We start from the raw sequence: 13,560 nt of genomic DNA, 5'->3' as shown, positions 1-13,560 counted from the left end.
TGATTCAACCCCCGCTGTTGCAGTTTCTTCCTCTTATTAGTCAGGGACCATGTAGTAAACTGGATGATGCGCCATAGCCAATCAGGTTTGACTGCGTGAGGGCACAGGTGAGGGCAATGCAAATAAATGTATGATTTGCAAGGAGTACAGGGAAGCAGAACTGTTCTTTGGCACCTGGAAAAGAAATGCTTTTTCAAACCCGTAGCCCTGACAAACATGCCTTCCCTTGCCTCTGAACTGTGGCTAGTAGTCTATTCCTCCTGCCTTCCTGCTCCTCAAACCACGAGTGGCAGCTTCCGTCCATATCCCCCTCTGCCCCGCTCCTTGGGAAGACCCCAGAACAAGCGCCGTCCTGCACTCAGCCTTCCGAAAGATGTGTGGGGGAATTGGTGTTTATTATTTCAAAACCAGGTTGTTAGTGCTCTGAAGCAAGATCAATGTTTGTGCGCAGCGCCCAAGATCAATGGCCTGGTGGGGGAGGGGAGGGGGCTCTGCTGCTCCGGTCGATGATGCTGATGATTAATTAAGACCTGAAGAATCAACATCGCTATCTCTGCCCATAAATTTAATTGCAATCCGTATACAGTCAATAAGCCGAATCCATTCTAGTTCCCGCTGCCTGCAGGTGGGGTGGGAAGGGGGTGCAGGTGGGCACGTGCCGCGTCCCAAGCCGGAAGGAGGGGGGAAGCAGTGTGGTTGGACCCCTTTTCAACAAGGAGGGACTCGCTGTGCAGGGGAGGAGGGATGGGGAGCTATGGGGCAGCCCTCCGCTTTCATTGCAGCCTTTCCTCAGAGGGCTTGGTGCAAACGGAATGGGTCTGTAGGGCTTAACCTTCATTCTTTTAGCCCTACAGACCCTCTTGGGTGCTGAGATCTGTGGAAGGGTATTTCCTTCATGCTTCGAGGCTTGGAGGGGGGTGGCCCAGGGGGAAAGGGCCTTTTCTGTGGTGGCTCCTCAGCTGTGGGGCTTCCTCCCCACAGAAGTGCCCTGACACCATTGCGCAGCTTCTGGAAATTGCTGAAGAGACACCTCTTTACCCTGACTTTTGGCACTTGAGGTGTATGCTTTTAGGACCCATCTTATCTTCATAATTGTAAATTGTTTGTAATTGGTTTTTAATGCTGTGTTTTAATGCTGTATCTTGCCATGGGGCCTTACGGCGAAGGACAGGTCATTAACATGGTAATCATCATCATCATCATAGCATCAACCCAGGGCCATTCCTGGTGTCTTTCAGAATGGTGCATTCAGGTTGATTTACGTTCATGATGATATTGGGGCAATTATCCACTATCCCGCTTTCAGTGGTGTTTGTGCCTGCAGGCGTTTTGGGGCATCCATACTGCTTCATTGCCAATCCACAATCACCCTGAACTTTCCTGCTGGAATCCTGTGACATTTAATGCCCAAAGTGCACCGGCTTATTTTCTGTTGCACAATAGTTGTGTGAGCGTCCCTCCAGATGCCAGTAGCACTGGAGAAACATTGCAGAGCTACTAATAAAGCAGAATGCGGAATGCACACCTACCACTATTGACACTTTCGTTGTGTCAGTGACGCGTTGCAGAATCTCCCTGCAGAGCCTCTACCAGTCTGGAATGCAGCTCCTGTCTGCTGCAATGCGAGATGAGGCCATAACTCATCCCCCACTCATTGAGTTGAAGGGAGATTTTTTTTTGGGGGGTGGGAAGGAATCTTTGCACATAGCTTTGACTTTAGTAAACAGTATACAGTTCGTTCTTAAACCGAAACTGTTCTTAAACCAAGGCGTGCGTTCCCTAATGAGGCCTCCTGCTGCCCGTGCCCTTCCACCATTTGGCTTCCATTCTTAGACTGAGGTAAAGTTCGCAAACCGGGACACTACTTCTGGTTTTGCGGAGTTCATAAATCCAATACAGTGGTACCTCGGGTTACATATGCTTCAGGTTACAGACGCTTCAGGTTACAGACTCTGCTAACCCAGAAATATTACCTTGTGTTAAGAACTTTGCTTCAGGATGAGAACAGAAATCACCCAGCAGCATTAGCTAAAGTGGTGCTTCAGGTTAAGAACAGTTTCAGGTTTAGAATGGACCTCTGGAACAAATTAAGTTCTTAACCCGAGGTACCACTGTAGTTCGTAAACAGGGCTGTTCTTAAACCGAGGTACCACTGTAGTTTTAAAACTTAGTGCATCTGCAGCAGCACGGCCGGCACCTTCCTCTGCCCAAGCTGCAACAGAGCATGTCCTGGAGAGTCACTGCCGGTCAGAGTAGGCAAAACAGGGCTTAGATGAACACATCTGGCCTAGTGTAAGGCATCTTCCCATTGCTCTTCCCTCCCCGCTTCTGGGGAACCCTCTGTTTTTCTTGCGCACTCGAGCTTTTATCTCCCCTGGAGATCCGAGCCCTAATCCAGTGTTTAGACTCTTAACTGCGAGATGAGAAGTTTGCTGAGGTGCCGCTTGTGAATGTCGTTCTGTTTCTAAACAAGCTCTGCACCCCTGGACGGTTGCCTCCTGCAAGGCTCAGTTCTGGGGGTGTTGCGTGTCATCAAACGCCGCCGCACCTTGCGGGCTGAAGCTTCTCCCCCCATCCCAGAGAGCTGCTGCACAACCAAAGATGGCAATTGACACGCTGAGCGCCGTCTTATAGCGAGGCCTTTGGGGGTGGGTGGGTCGTTCTCCTGCTCTGTGTCTCAAATGACTCCCTGGCTGATCTCAGCATGCCAGCCAAGTTTTTCCATGCCAGGGGGAGCCTCCTCTCCCTCCTCATGGCCATATTTGGAATTTGAGCGTGGGGCGGACCAATCCTCTGTCAGTCTACTGGTTTTGGGTTGAATGGGAGCTGCAGGGAAGTTAGCAAGCAAAGGCCTGGTCACCTAGCTCCTTCCTTCATGTCAGTGTGTGTTTGTGTTTTACCCTCAGCATTTGGTGCTGACAGAGGCATATACGTTCCTTTTTAAATGTGGAGATGTGCATTCTGGTTTTCACTGTAGGCTGCCGTGTGTTTACTAAAGCCACAGAATCATGGAATTGTAGAGATGTGAGGGGAACTCCAAGGGTCATCTACTCCAACCCCCTGCAATGCAGAAGAGTTTGGGTGATGCCTGTTTTCTCCTCGGCGCATCTCTCTCTCTCTCTGTGTATACTAGAATAATAGAAGTGTCGAGTTGGAAGGAAGCTCACCTAGTATAACCCTCTTGCAGTGCAGAAATCGCAACATGAAAATCCCGGACAGGTGGCCATCTGACCTCTCTTCAAAAATCTCCAATGAATCATAGAAATGTAGAGCTGGGAGGGGGAAACTCCAGGGGTCATCTAGTCCAACCCCATGCAGTGCAGGAGGAATAGTTTAAAATTCCTGAACAGATGACCACCTCCAGTGAAGGAGAGTCCACCACTTTCCAAGGGAGCCCGTTCCGTTGTCGGGCGGCTCTTGCCATTGGGAAATTCCTCCTACATTTCAGTTGGAATCTCCTTTAAGAACGTAAGAACCTTCTGGATCAGGCCCACCTAGTGGAGCCTCCTCCTCCTCCTCCTCCTCTCACAGCGGCCAGCCAGAGGCCTGTGGTCAACCCTCACATGAGCCCTCTGCCCTCCCGCAATCTCCAGCGACTGGCACTTGCAAGCTTCATTGCCTCTAGCTGTGGAGGCAGCGCATCGTCATCATGGCTAGAAGCCATTGATAATTTGACTCCCGACGGTTCGGGTCGTACCCTCTGGAGCAGCAGAAAACAAGCTTGCTGCATCTTCCATGTGACAGCCCTTCAGATATTTGAAAAAAGCCTTTTTTCAAAAAGCCGCAGGAGAATGTTTTCGGCAGAAAATCCCTGTGGCTTTGTTTTCTTGCGTTGTGCTGAAGTTGTAGTTCCTTTTGTACATCTTCATGAAAGATGGGGAGGCTTGTTGTTTCCTGTTGATATGGTTATTAGCAGGGCGACAACATTTAACCATTTTTTAAAAGTGTTGGCTTTTCTGTATTTCTAATTTTGTGATGTTTTAACACTTTTTTAAAAAAAGGAGCTGGTGGTATGTATCAAAGTCTTTGAAGAAGCCACAAGAGAATCTTTTGGCAGAGAATTCCTGTTGCTTCTTTTCATGTTTGTGCTTGAAAAACAAAACTTATAATTGGGCAGTAGATGGCATGCAAATATCTCCAAAGGGAGCCCAGAGAGAAAATTGAGAACAAAATAGTAATATATTACAGACAGCAGAATAAAAACTTCATAAAACAACTGGCCATAAAACCTGGATAAATAAAGGTGTATTGATGTGTTCTAAGATGATGCTGGCTGTGACACACAAACACATCACAAACAGAATATTATTCTGTGCTTCAGAGAAATTGCTGTTTTTAAAACCTGTATGTACTTTTAAAACTTGTATGATTAACCTACAGCCTACAGCCATGAATTCGTATAGTGGGGCCTCTATGTACAGAAGCAGTTTACCTTAATCTACTAGTTATTAGATGCAAACAGCAAGCTCACGCTGTCATCTTTGTCCTCTGTTTGTGAGCACCTGTCTTCTTCCTACTGCTAGAAGCCACTAATAGCCATCTCCTCTGTGAATTTCTCTAATCTTCTTTTAAAGCCATCCAAGTTGGTGGCCGTCACTCCCTCCTGTGGGAGGGAGTTCCATAGGTTAACAATGCACTATGGGGAGACGTTTATTTTGTATAGTCCCGGATCTTCATACATTCCTCTCCACTGGAGGACCCTGAGTTCTAGTATCATTTCCCCCGCCCCGTGCTCTTCTCCCCATTCCAGCCATGCTCCATTAATGCCCCTCTCTGCTTCTGTGCCGCTCCCCACAGGCTACCCCGACCACATGGTCTTTGCGGAGTTCCGGCGGCGCTTTGACGTCCTGGCCCCTCACCTGACCAAGAAGCACGGGCGCAATTACATCGTCACAGATGAGAGGCGGGTATGTAGGCTATTGAAGCTGAGAAGAGGGGGCGGCTGCATGTGCAATGGACAGTCAGGAAACAGGCCCAGAACTCTTTGGGCACTAACAGGGTCCTGTGCAGCCTGTCTAGGGGTGGGGAGCAGCGCAGCTACATCGGAAGCTGCCTTCCAGCAAACACTTGAAACACCAATATACATTCTAAATAGATTCCCAGGAGTACATCATTTTATGAAGTTCCCTTTAAGATCATAACCCAACGTAAATTTAAACCTCTTAGTCCACATATGTTCCCACTGCTCTGTCTGTATATTATAACAAAAAAATTTTGCCCATTTAATCAGTTGTTGTTTTTTAACAAAAGCAACATACAATTTTTACGAAATTATTATTTTTAATGAAATTTGTATACCGCCCTTCATCCGTAGATCTCAGGGCAGTTCACAAAATAAAAATAGAATATAAAAACACAAAATACATAATGGAAACAAGAACCAAACCAAAACAGAAAACTGTCTTCTATAAAACCAGACTGTTAGGCTATCCAGACCAGTGTTGTCTACACTGGCAGAGGGCTCCACTGGGTTTCGGTTAGCAGCCTCTGCCAGCCACACCTGGAGCTGCCCTTGAGCTGCATGGAAAGCTGGCACTCTGCAGCTGGTCTCCAGTATTGGCTGCACTTCCCAGCATGCCCTCTGCTAATGTGGTTGCTGGTGCTTGATGCGCCTTTCTCTCTCTCTCTCCCCCCCCCTTTCCTAGGCTGTGGAGGAGCTCCTGGAGTCGCTGGAACTGGAGAAGAGCAGCTTCCACATGGGCCTGAGCCGGGTAAGACCAACCTGTGTGCCTTCAGGGAGGGGCCTGTCTCCTCACTCGGGGGTGGGGGGGTTGGAGAAAGGTCTGTGGCCAGGCTGTGAACGGTGGACTGTGTCCCCTCCAGGTGGGAGGGTTGGGAAGGGGTGTCTGGAGAAATCCGATTGTGTGGGCAAAGGCACACTTCTTTGCAAGGCCCTAGAATCAGTTGATGCTCAGAGCCTGCAGAGAAGTGTAGGGCAGGTGAACTTGGCTTGTCTGGAACAAGCCTTAAAGGCTGAGTCGAAAGGACTGGGGGGTGCGCTCATCAGACCCCTCGGTGTGCTGGAGCATGACTTTGTCAGCCTACCTCATGTCCTGGTAACTTCCAGGCTAGACTACTGCAACATACTCTATGTGGGGCTGCCCTTGAAGATGACTCGTAAGCTTCAGCTTGTCCAAACTGCAGCAAGCATTTGGCAGTACCTTCGCCCTCAGAAGCTTGGGTGGTGGTGGCCCAGGCAGAGAGGGCCTTCTCTGTGGCAGCCCCTAAGCTGTGGAGCGCCCTCCTCACAGAGTTGCATCTGGCACCTTCCTTATACAGCTTTTGGCAAATCCTGAATACGCCCCTCTTTCCCCTGACATTTGACACATGAGGTGTATGTTTTTAGGACTCACCTTATTTGTATGGTTGCAAGTTGCTGTAAATTGTTTTCAATGTTGTTTTTCATGCTGTAAAAAAACCCAGGACCTTACAGTGAAGGGCGGGTAATAAAAAAATAAATGACTGGGCCTAGAAACGTTTATCTTTTTTGCAAACAGAAATGCAGATGGTTGGGAGCTTCATTTTCTGGCTTCCCCCTCTGCACCCTTCTAGAATAAGCACAGACTGGCATGACTTGCCCTTAGGACTGAGCTCTGTGTGTGTGTGTGTGTGTGGCTGGGTACCTCACTGGACAGGAGCCACCAGTGTCACAGGGCAGAGGACGCAGCTGCTGCAGCACCAGTTTCTGGGCTGCTTTGGGTTCATCGGAGAGGGGCCTCTCTTCCTCCTGTAACTCGGTCAGAGCCGTGCCACTGCCGGCTGCCTCACCGCTGGCTAATGCGAGGGGACAGACTTGCCCGGCGTGGGAGGGGAGGAGGAAGCGAAGGTTTGTCACAACAATTCAGCACGCTCCGGGAGCCTGTGGATTCAAAGTGAGCGGAGGGCAAGCTTGGCTGAGCTGGGCACGTACTTCCCTGCCTTCCTTCCCCACCCCCTTTCGAAAGCTCCAAAGTGAAATTAGCCTCTGGTGCTGCTCAGAGCAGAAGCTGGGCAGCAGCTCGCTGGGCAGTTAGCTGCCAGATCCGCCTCAACAGAAGCAAGGCAGGCTGCAGAACTTGTAGGGTCCGTGGCCACACTCTGCCTCCATGGTCAGAGGCAGTGATGCCTCTGAATACTCAATACTGGTCACTGGGAGCCACAGGAGGGGAGAAGTGTTCTCCTTTGCCCTCCTGTTTTGTTTTTTTTAATTATTTGTTGAATTCTTTCAATATACGGTCATACCTCATTGTCAGGGAACTGTCATCTGAGACGAAGGAGGTGAAAGGGCTCATGGAGGGTGAGAGAGACCACTCAGCGGAGGAGGGGACCAGCAGGGGGAGAAGTGGAGTTCCAAGGGAAAGTGAGTCGGAGGGAGAGCTCAGAGATACTTCAAGCGAGAACAGTGGGGGGGTTTCAGGACCTCCCGTAGGAACACCCACTCCTCGGCGGAAACTGTCACGCCGAGAGTCCAGAAGACGTGTTTCCGTTAAGGAGCTTTTATGCTGGAAGAAGTTCCGTAAACGCCCACTGTCCGATTCAACGAGCGATTGATGGAGCCATGCTTAAGGAGCTCCATCACAGACAGAGGTTTGGGAACTTAGCCAAACTCTGAGGGATCAGGATTTTACGCACAAGCAGCTCACCATCCCATCACAGCAATCGGACAGTCCCTGAAAGCAGCTTGTGCAGAGAGGCATCATGAGCAACCCAGCCGGAACCGGAGGAGCAGCAGGAGCTGGAGAAGGTCCAACTCTGGAAGAAAGGTACAGAGTGTTGGAACTCCAGCTAGCAATGCAAACGGCGAGGCTAGAAGAAAGGAGGGCGCAGGATGCAGAAAAGGCAAAAGGCGCTACACTAGCAAGAAAGATGCCAGGAATGGTGCAGAAGTTTGGGGGGGACCCCAGGAACTACCAAGCCTTTAGGACAGAGATGCAGTATGCTCTTGAACTGCAGTTTAATGACTTTCCCGATGAGGCATCGCGAGTGGCGTTTGTGATTGGCCATCTCGAAGGAGGGGCGAGAGACTGGGTCCGGCCCCTGATGGCAGGGAATAGTGACATGCTGAAGGACGCGAGGAAGTTTTTTCGCGCCATGGATTTGATGTTTTCCAGCGAGATTGAACAGGGACTGGTACGCAGACAATTGATGGCTTGCAAACAGGGGAGCCGATCGGTTCGTGAGTACTGGACTGAGTTTACAATGTTGATACATAGATTGGGGTGGGACCTATCGGCGGAACCCATTCAAATGCTATTTGAAGAGGGGCTTTCTTCGGCGGTGAAAGACGAACTTTCCCGGGCGCCCAGGGCGGAGTCTATGGACCAGCTGACCAAATCAGCGCTGACCATTGGAGCGCGCCAAGAGGCAAGAGCCTTGGAGAAGCGGGAGGGGAAAGGAGAGCGTTGGAGGGATTTCCGCATTCCAGAGATTCCAGAGCCAAGTTTCCCGCCCGGAGAGCCGATGGAAGTTGGAACAGCGCGCGCGCGCGCAGTTTCAAATCCCAGTGAAGGGAGGAAGAAGGAGGGAAAGAGCGCCAAGGAATGTTACCTCTGCCAGCAGCCAGGTCACTTTGCCAGAGTCTGCCCGCAAAGAAAGGAATGGCAAGGGATGGCGGGGGCTGTTGGGGGGAAGGAGGAGGAAGTCCAGGAGCCAGTAAAAGCCAACGCCTGTCTGCCTCTGTCAGGGCACTGCAGGCAGGCCAAGGAGCAGTAAAAGTGCCCACTCCGGAACCTCCAAGACCAGCCCTAGTAATAGAGGTGTTGCTAGAGCTGGCAAACGGATACCCACTAAAGACCAAGGCGCTGTTAGACTCAGGCAGCTCCTGTAATTTTATGAGCAAGGAGTTTGCAGCTGAACACCAGATACAGACACTCCCTTTAAGCAACCCCCTGCAGGTCACCACGATCGATGGGAGGGAGCTGTTGGGGGGAGAAGTTAGCCTACAGACCGTCCCAATGGTTATGAGGGTGGCAAGGCACACCGAAAGGATAGCGTTCAATGTAGCCACCCTGGGAGGGGCGCCAGTCATTTTGGGAATGAGCTGGCTAGCGTTGCATGACCCGCTAGTGGGCTGGCATCAGAGAGTGGTGTCCTTTGGGTCAGGACATTGCCTGGAACACTGCAAAGAGGGAAAGGTGCCAGAAGGGGCAAAAGCCTCCATAGCAGGGACGGAAGTGGCGAACAAAGGGAAGGTGCCCAAACAATACGCTGACCTGAGCAAGGTCTTCAGCGAAAGGGAAGCAGATAAACTACCACCGCATAGAGACTTTGACTGCCAGATTAACCTGGTCCCTGGGGCCCAGCTCCCCGTGGGCAAGCTGTACGCCATGTCAGACAGGGAAATGCAGGAGTTGAGGGAGTTTATTGACAAAAACCTGAAGAGAGGTTTCATCAGAGAGTCCAGAGCGGTGGGGGGCAGTCCAGTGTTTTTTGTAGACAAAAAAAACACGGATAAACCGAGATTGGTCGTGGACTACCGGGCCCTGAATGCCGTGTCAGAACCAGTGACTTTCCCCATGCCCAGGATTGATGACATTTTGACCAGGGTGAGGAAGGGAAAGATATTCACGAAACTGGACTTGAGAGGAGCGTACAACCTGATACGAATAAAGAAGGGGGATGAATGGAAGACAACGATGTTCACCCCCCTAGGGGCTTTCGAATATCTCGTTATGCCATTCGGATTGCAATCAGGCTCCGCCTGTTTTCAATCGCTCATGAACCATGTACTGGGACCTTTGCTCTACAAGAATATTCGGAGAATGAGGAGCAGCATGTGAAGGATGTCAGGGAAGTGCTGAGCCAGCTGCAAGCAAACCAGTTGTGGGTGAAATTGGAGAAGTGTCAGTTCCACACCAAGGAGGTGGAATTCCTGGGGTACCGCTTATCAGACAAGGGATTAGCCATGGATCCAGGCAAGGTCCAGGCGGTGCTGGAATGGAAGACACCGAAAACCAAAAAAGATGTGCAAAGGTTCTTAGGGTTTGGGAACTTTTACCGTAAATTCATCAAGAACTTTGCCCACTTAACGGCTCCCATCACGGACTGTCTAAGCAGCAAGAAGAAATTCGTTTGGACGGCAGAGGCGGAGCACGCTTTTGAGGAATTGAAAAAGGCATTCGCTTCGGAAGAACAGCTCCTGCATGTGGATTTACAAAAACCCATGAGAGTGGAAACTGATGCCTCAGACCGGGCGGTGGGGGCAGTACTGCTTCAGCCAGGGAGCAATAAGTCGGAATGGAGACCGTGTGCCTTCTTTTCGCGTAAGCTGAACAAATCCGAGAGGAACTACACGGTATATGACCGAGAACTACTCGCCATTCACGAAGCGTTCCGGAGATGGAGACACTTACTAATTGGCGCACAGCATAAGGTGCAAGTGTGTACGGACCACAAGAATTTGGAGTATTGGAGAACAGCACGAGTGCTCAACCAGCGACAAGTGAGATGGGCCCAGGAGTTCTCCAAATTCCATTTTGAAATCTGCTACGTGCCAGGTCCAGAAAACATCAGAGCGGACGCTCTCTCTCGCAAACCTGAATATTTGGAGGGGGAGGGAGCGCCAGAAGAGAGACATATTATCCCAGAGGACCACTGGGTGTGTGGTGCGGCCTGGGTGGGGCAAAGAGAACTGGTAGAGGGGACGGTAAATGATGAGTATGCCCAGGATAAGCTCAGAGGTTTAAGGAGAGAGGGAGAAGAACCCGGAGGTTTTGAAGAAAGAAACGGGGCATTGTATTACAAAGGGGCACTATATATACCCGAAGGGGAATTGAGGGGGAGAGTACTCAAACAGTTGCACGACAATCCCACAGCGGGGCATTTTGGGCAACACAAGACCATGTGGTTGGTGACCAGGGAGTTTTGGTGGCCCAAGGTGAGGGAGGATGTACGGGAGTATGTGAGAAGGTGTGACCAATGCCAGAGAGCCAAAGGAGAAAGGCGGGCACCAGCGGGTTTATTAGAACCGTTACCCACACCAGAACGACCGTGGGAGGCGGTGTCGATAGATTTTATGACTGATCTGCCCAAATCCCAGGGGAAAACCGCCATACTAGTCGTAGTAGACCAGTTAACTAAGATGGGTCACTTTGTAGCTTGCTCACATGCAGTCACGGCGGAAGAGACAGCGAAATTGTTTGTAGAACATATTTTTAGGCTGCATGGCGCCCCCTTGAGGTTGGTGTCCGACAGAGGGAAACAGTTCACGTCCAGATTCTGGAGGAAGCTTATGAGCTTGTTGCACGTAGAGGTCAACTTTTCGACTGCCAGGCACCCTGAGACCAATGGGCAGGCGGAGAGGGCAAACGGTATCCTTCAACAATACCTGAGGTGCTATGTCAATGACAGAGAAAACGATTGGGTCGAAAAGTTGGCACTAGCGGAATTTGCTTACAATAATGCAGAGAATGTGTCCACCGGGATGAGCCCATTTTTGGCTAATTATGGGTGCCACCCCAGGGCGTTTCCAGGGGAAGGAGGAGAGAGATGGAGTGTTCCGGCCGCTGAACTTTTTGTAGAAGAAATGGAAGCGATCCATCGTCAACTCCAACACAACTTAGAAAGGGCCAAAGAAGAATATAAGAGGCAGGCAGACAAGAGCAGAAGGGAAGGTGAAACAATTAGGGTGGGGAGTCGGGTCTGGCTATCAACCCAAGGGTTGCCGTACAAGGGGGGTTGCAAGAAATTGAGACCCAAAAGATTGGGACCATTTGAGGTCATCCAACAGATCAACCCAGTGGCTTTCAGACTCCGGTTACCGAACCACATGAAACTGCACCCAGTATTCCACAGGTCATTACTGTCACCATACAGGGGGGAAGGTGAAGGGGTATCCACACGGGGGCCAGCCATAGAAGAAAGGGAAAGCCGCAACTATGTGGCAGAAATCATCGACTCCAGGTGGAAGGGGAATCAGGTGGAGTATTTGGTCGCGTGGGAAGGGGAACCAGAGTCAGAAAACACCTGGGTGAAGGCAGAGGAGGTCCATGACGAGGTCTTGATCGAAACGTTCCACCAAAGGTTCCCCAGGAAACCTCAGCCAGTAGCGAGGTTCCGGAGGGAGTACTTTGGCACCACCGACGATGAGGAGGAACTGGAGGGATTCAGGGAATCGGAGTTGGAAGGAGGTACCGACTCCGAGGAGGAGGAGTACTTGGAAACCGGGAACAGCAAAAGGTGGAGGGAAGTGTTCGAAACTTCGGAAGATGAGGGAGGTTCCTTCAGGGGTTTTGCTCCCTCGCCTCCCGCAGAGGAGGGGAGGGAAGGGGGTGAAGGGGGCCCTGGAGGGGAGGTGGATGTCAGGGAACTGTCATCTGAGACGAAGGAGGTGAAAGGGCTCATGGAGGGTGAGAGAGACCACTCAGCGGAGGAGGGGACCAGCAGGGGGAGAAGTGGAGTTCCAAGGGAAAGTGAGTCGGAGGGAGAGCTCAGAGATACTTCAAGCGAGAACAGTGGGGGGGTTTTAGGACCTCCCGTAGGAACACCCACTCCTCGGCGGAAACTGTCACGCCGAGAGTCCAGAAGACGTGTTTCCGTTAAGGAGCTTTTATGCTGGAAGAAGTTCCGTAAACGCCCACTGTCCGATTCAACGAGCGATTGATGGAGCCATGCTTAAGGAGCTCCATCACAGACAGAGGTTTGGGAACTTAGCCAAACTCTGAGGGATCAGGATTTTACGCACAAGCAGCTCACCATCCCATCACACTCATGTTACGTCCGCTTCATGTTACGTTCTTTCAGGTTATGTCCTGCGGCGACCCAGAAGTACCGGAAAGGGTTACTTCCGGGTTTCGCCACTGCGCATGCGCAGACGCGCAAAATGACGTCGCAGCATGCGCAGAAGTGGCAAATTGCAACCCACACGTGTGCAGACGCACCACTGCGGGTTGCGCTCTTTTCATGTTGCGAACAAGCCTCCAGAACGGATCCCGTTCACAACCAGAGGTACCACTGTATAACAACAACATATCGCTATATAATTAAATATCCTACCCTAACCCAGAGCATGGTGTTTAGGCAATGCACACACAATAACAACCCAATAATGTAAGTTCTTCGCCCATGGAGAGTGCTGTTGTGCTTAGATCCTGCTTGTGAGTTTCTCATTAAGGGCATCTGGTTGGCCACTGTGAGAACAGGATGCTGGACCAGATGGGCCCATTGGCCAACAGCCCACCTAGCTCAGCATTGTCTTCCCAAACTGGCAGCAGTGGCCTTCTGGCGTTCCAGGCATGATCTCTTGCAGCCCGACCTGGAGATGCCACTGGGACTTGAACCCGGGACCTTCTGTGGGCCCAGCAGGTAGCTCTGCCACTGCTGCAGCTCTTCCCCTAAAAATAAAGATTCTAGGCCTCATGGTTTTGAATAGAGCGCTGTGAATTAACCTTCCCCCTTTCTCCCTCCATCTTCTCCCCCACCACCCTCAAAAAGGTGTTTTTCCGGGCAGGGACACTGCCCAAGCTGGAGGAGCAGCGGGATAAGCAGATGAGCAGAAACATCACGCTTTTCCAGGCGGCCTGTCGGGGCTTCCTTGCACGCCAGCACTTCAAGAAGAGAAAGGTATTCTGGGGGTGGGGGCAG

General features: G+C 51.0%; 1 protein-coding gene across 16 annotated transcripts in view; it reads left to right on the top strand.

The window, feature by feature from the left end:
* Nucleotides 1–13,560, top strand: part of MYO18A (myosin XVIIIA) — a 150,165-nt gene that overhangs the window by 88,683 nt on the left and 47,922 nt on the right. For all 16 annotated transcript variants that reach the window (XM_083587351.1, XM_083587359.1, XM_083587349.1 and 13 more), the window contains 3 exons: nucleotides 4,798–4,907; nucleotides 5,646–5,711; nucleotides 13,411–13,539. In XM_083587351.1, coding sequence (XP_083443477.1) covers nucleotides 4,798–4,907; nucleotides 5,646–5,711; nucleotides 13,411–13,539 — 305 coding nt within the window. The remainder of the gene's footprint in view (nucleotides 1–4,797; nucleotides 4,908–5,645; nucleotides 5,712–13,410; nucleotides 13,540–13,560) is intronic.

The sequence above is a fragment of the Podarcis filfolensis genome (genome assembly GCF_964270895.1).
Source record: "Podarcis filfolensis genome assembly, chromosome: 15".
Taxonomy (NCBI): domain Eukaryota; kingdom Metazoa; phylum Chordata; class Lepidosauria; order Squamata; family Lacertidae; genus Podarcis; species Podarcis filfolensis.
The sequence above is the reverse complement of the archived record's forward strand: the minus strand, read 5'-3'. Positions and strand labels throughout refer to the sequence as shown.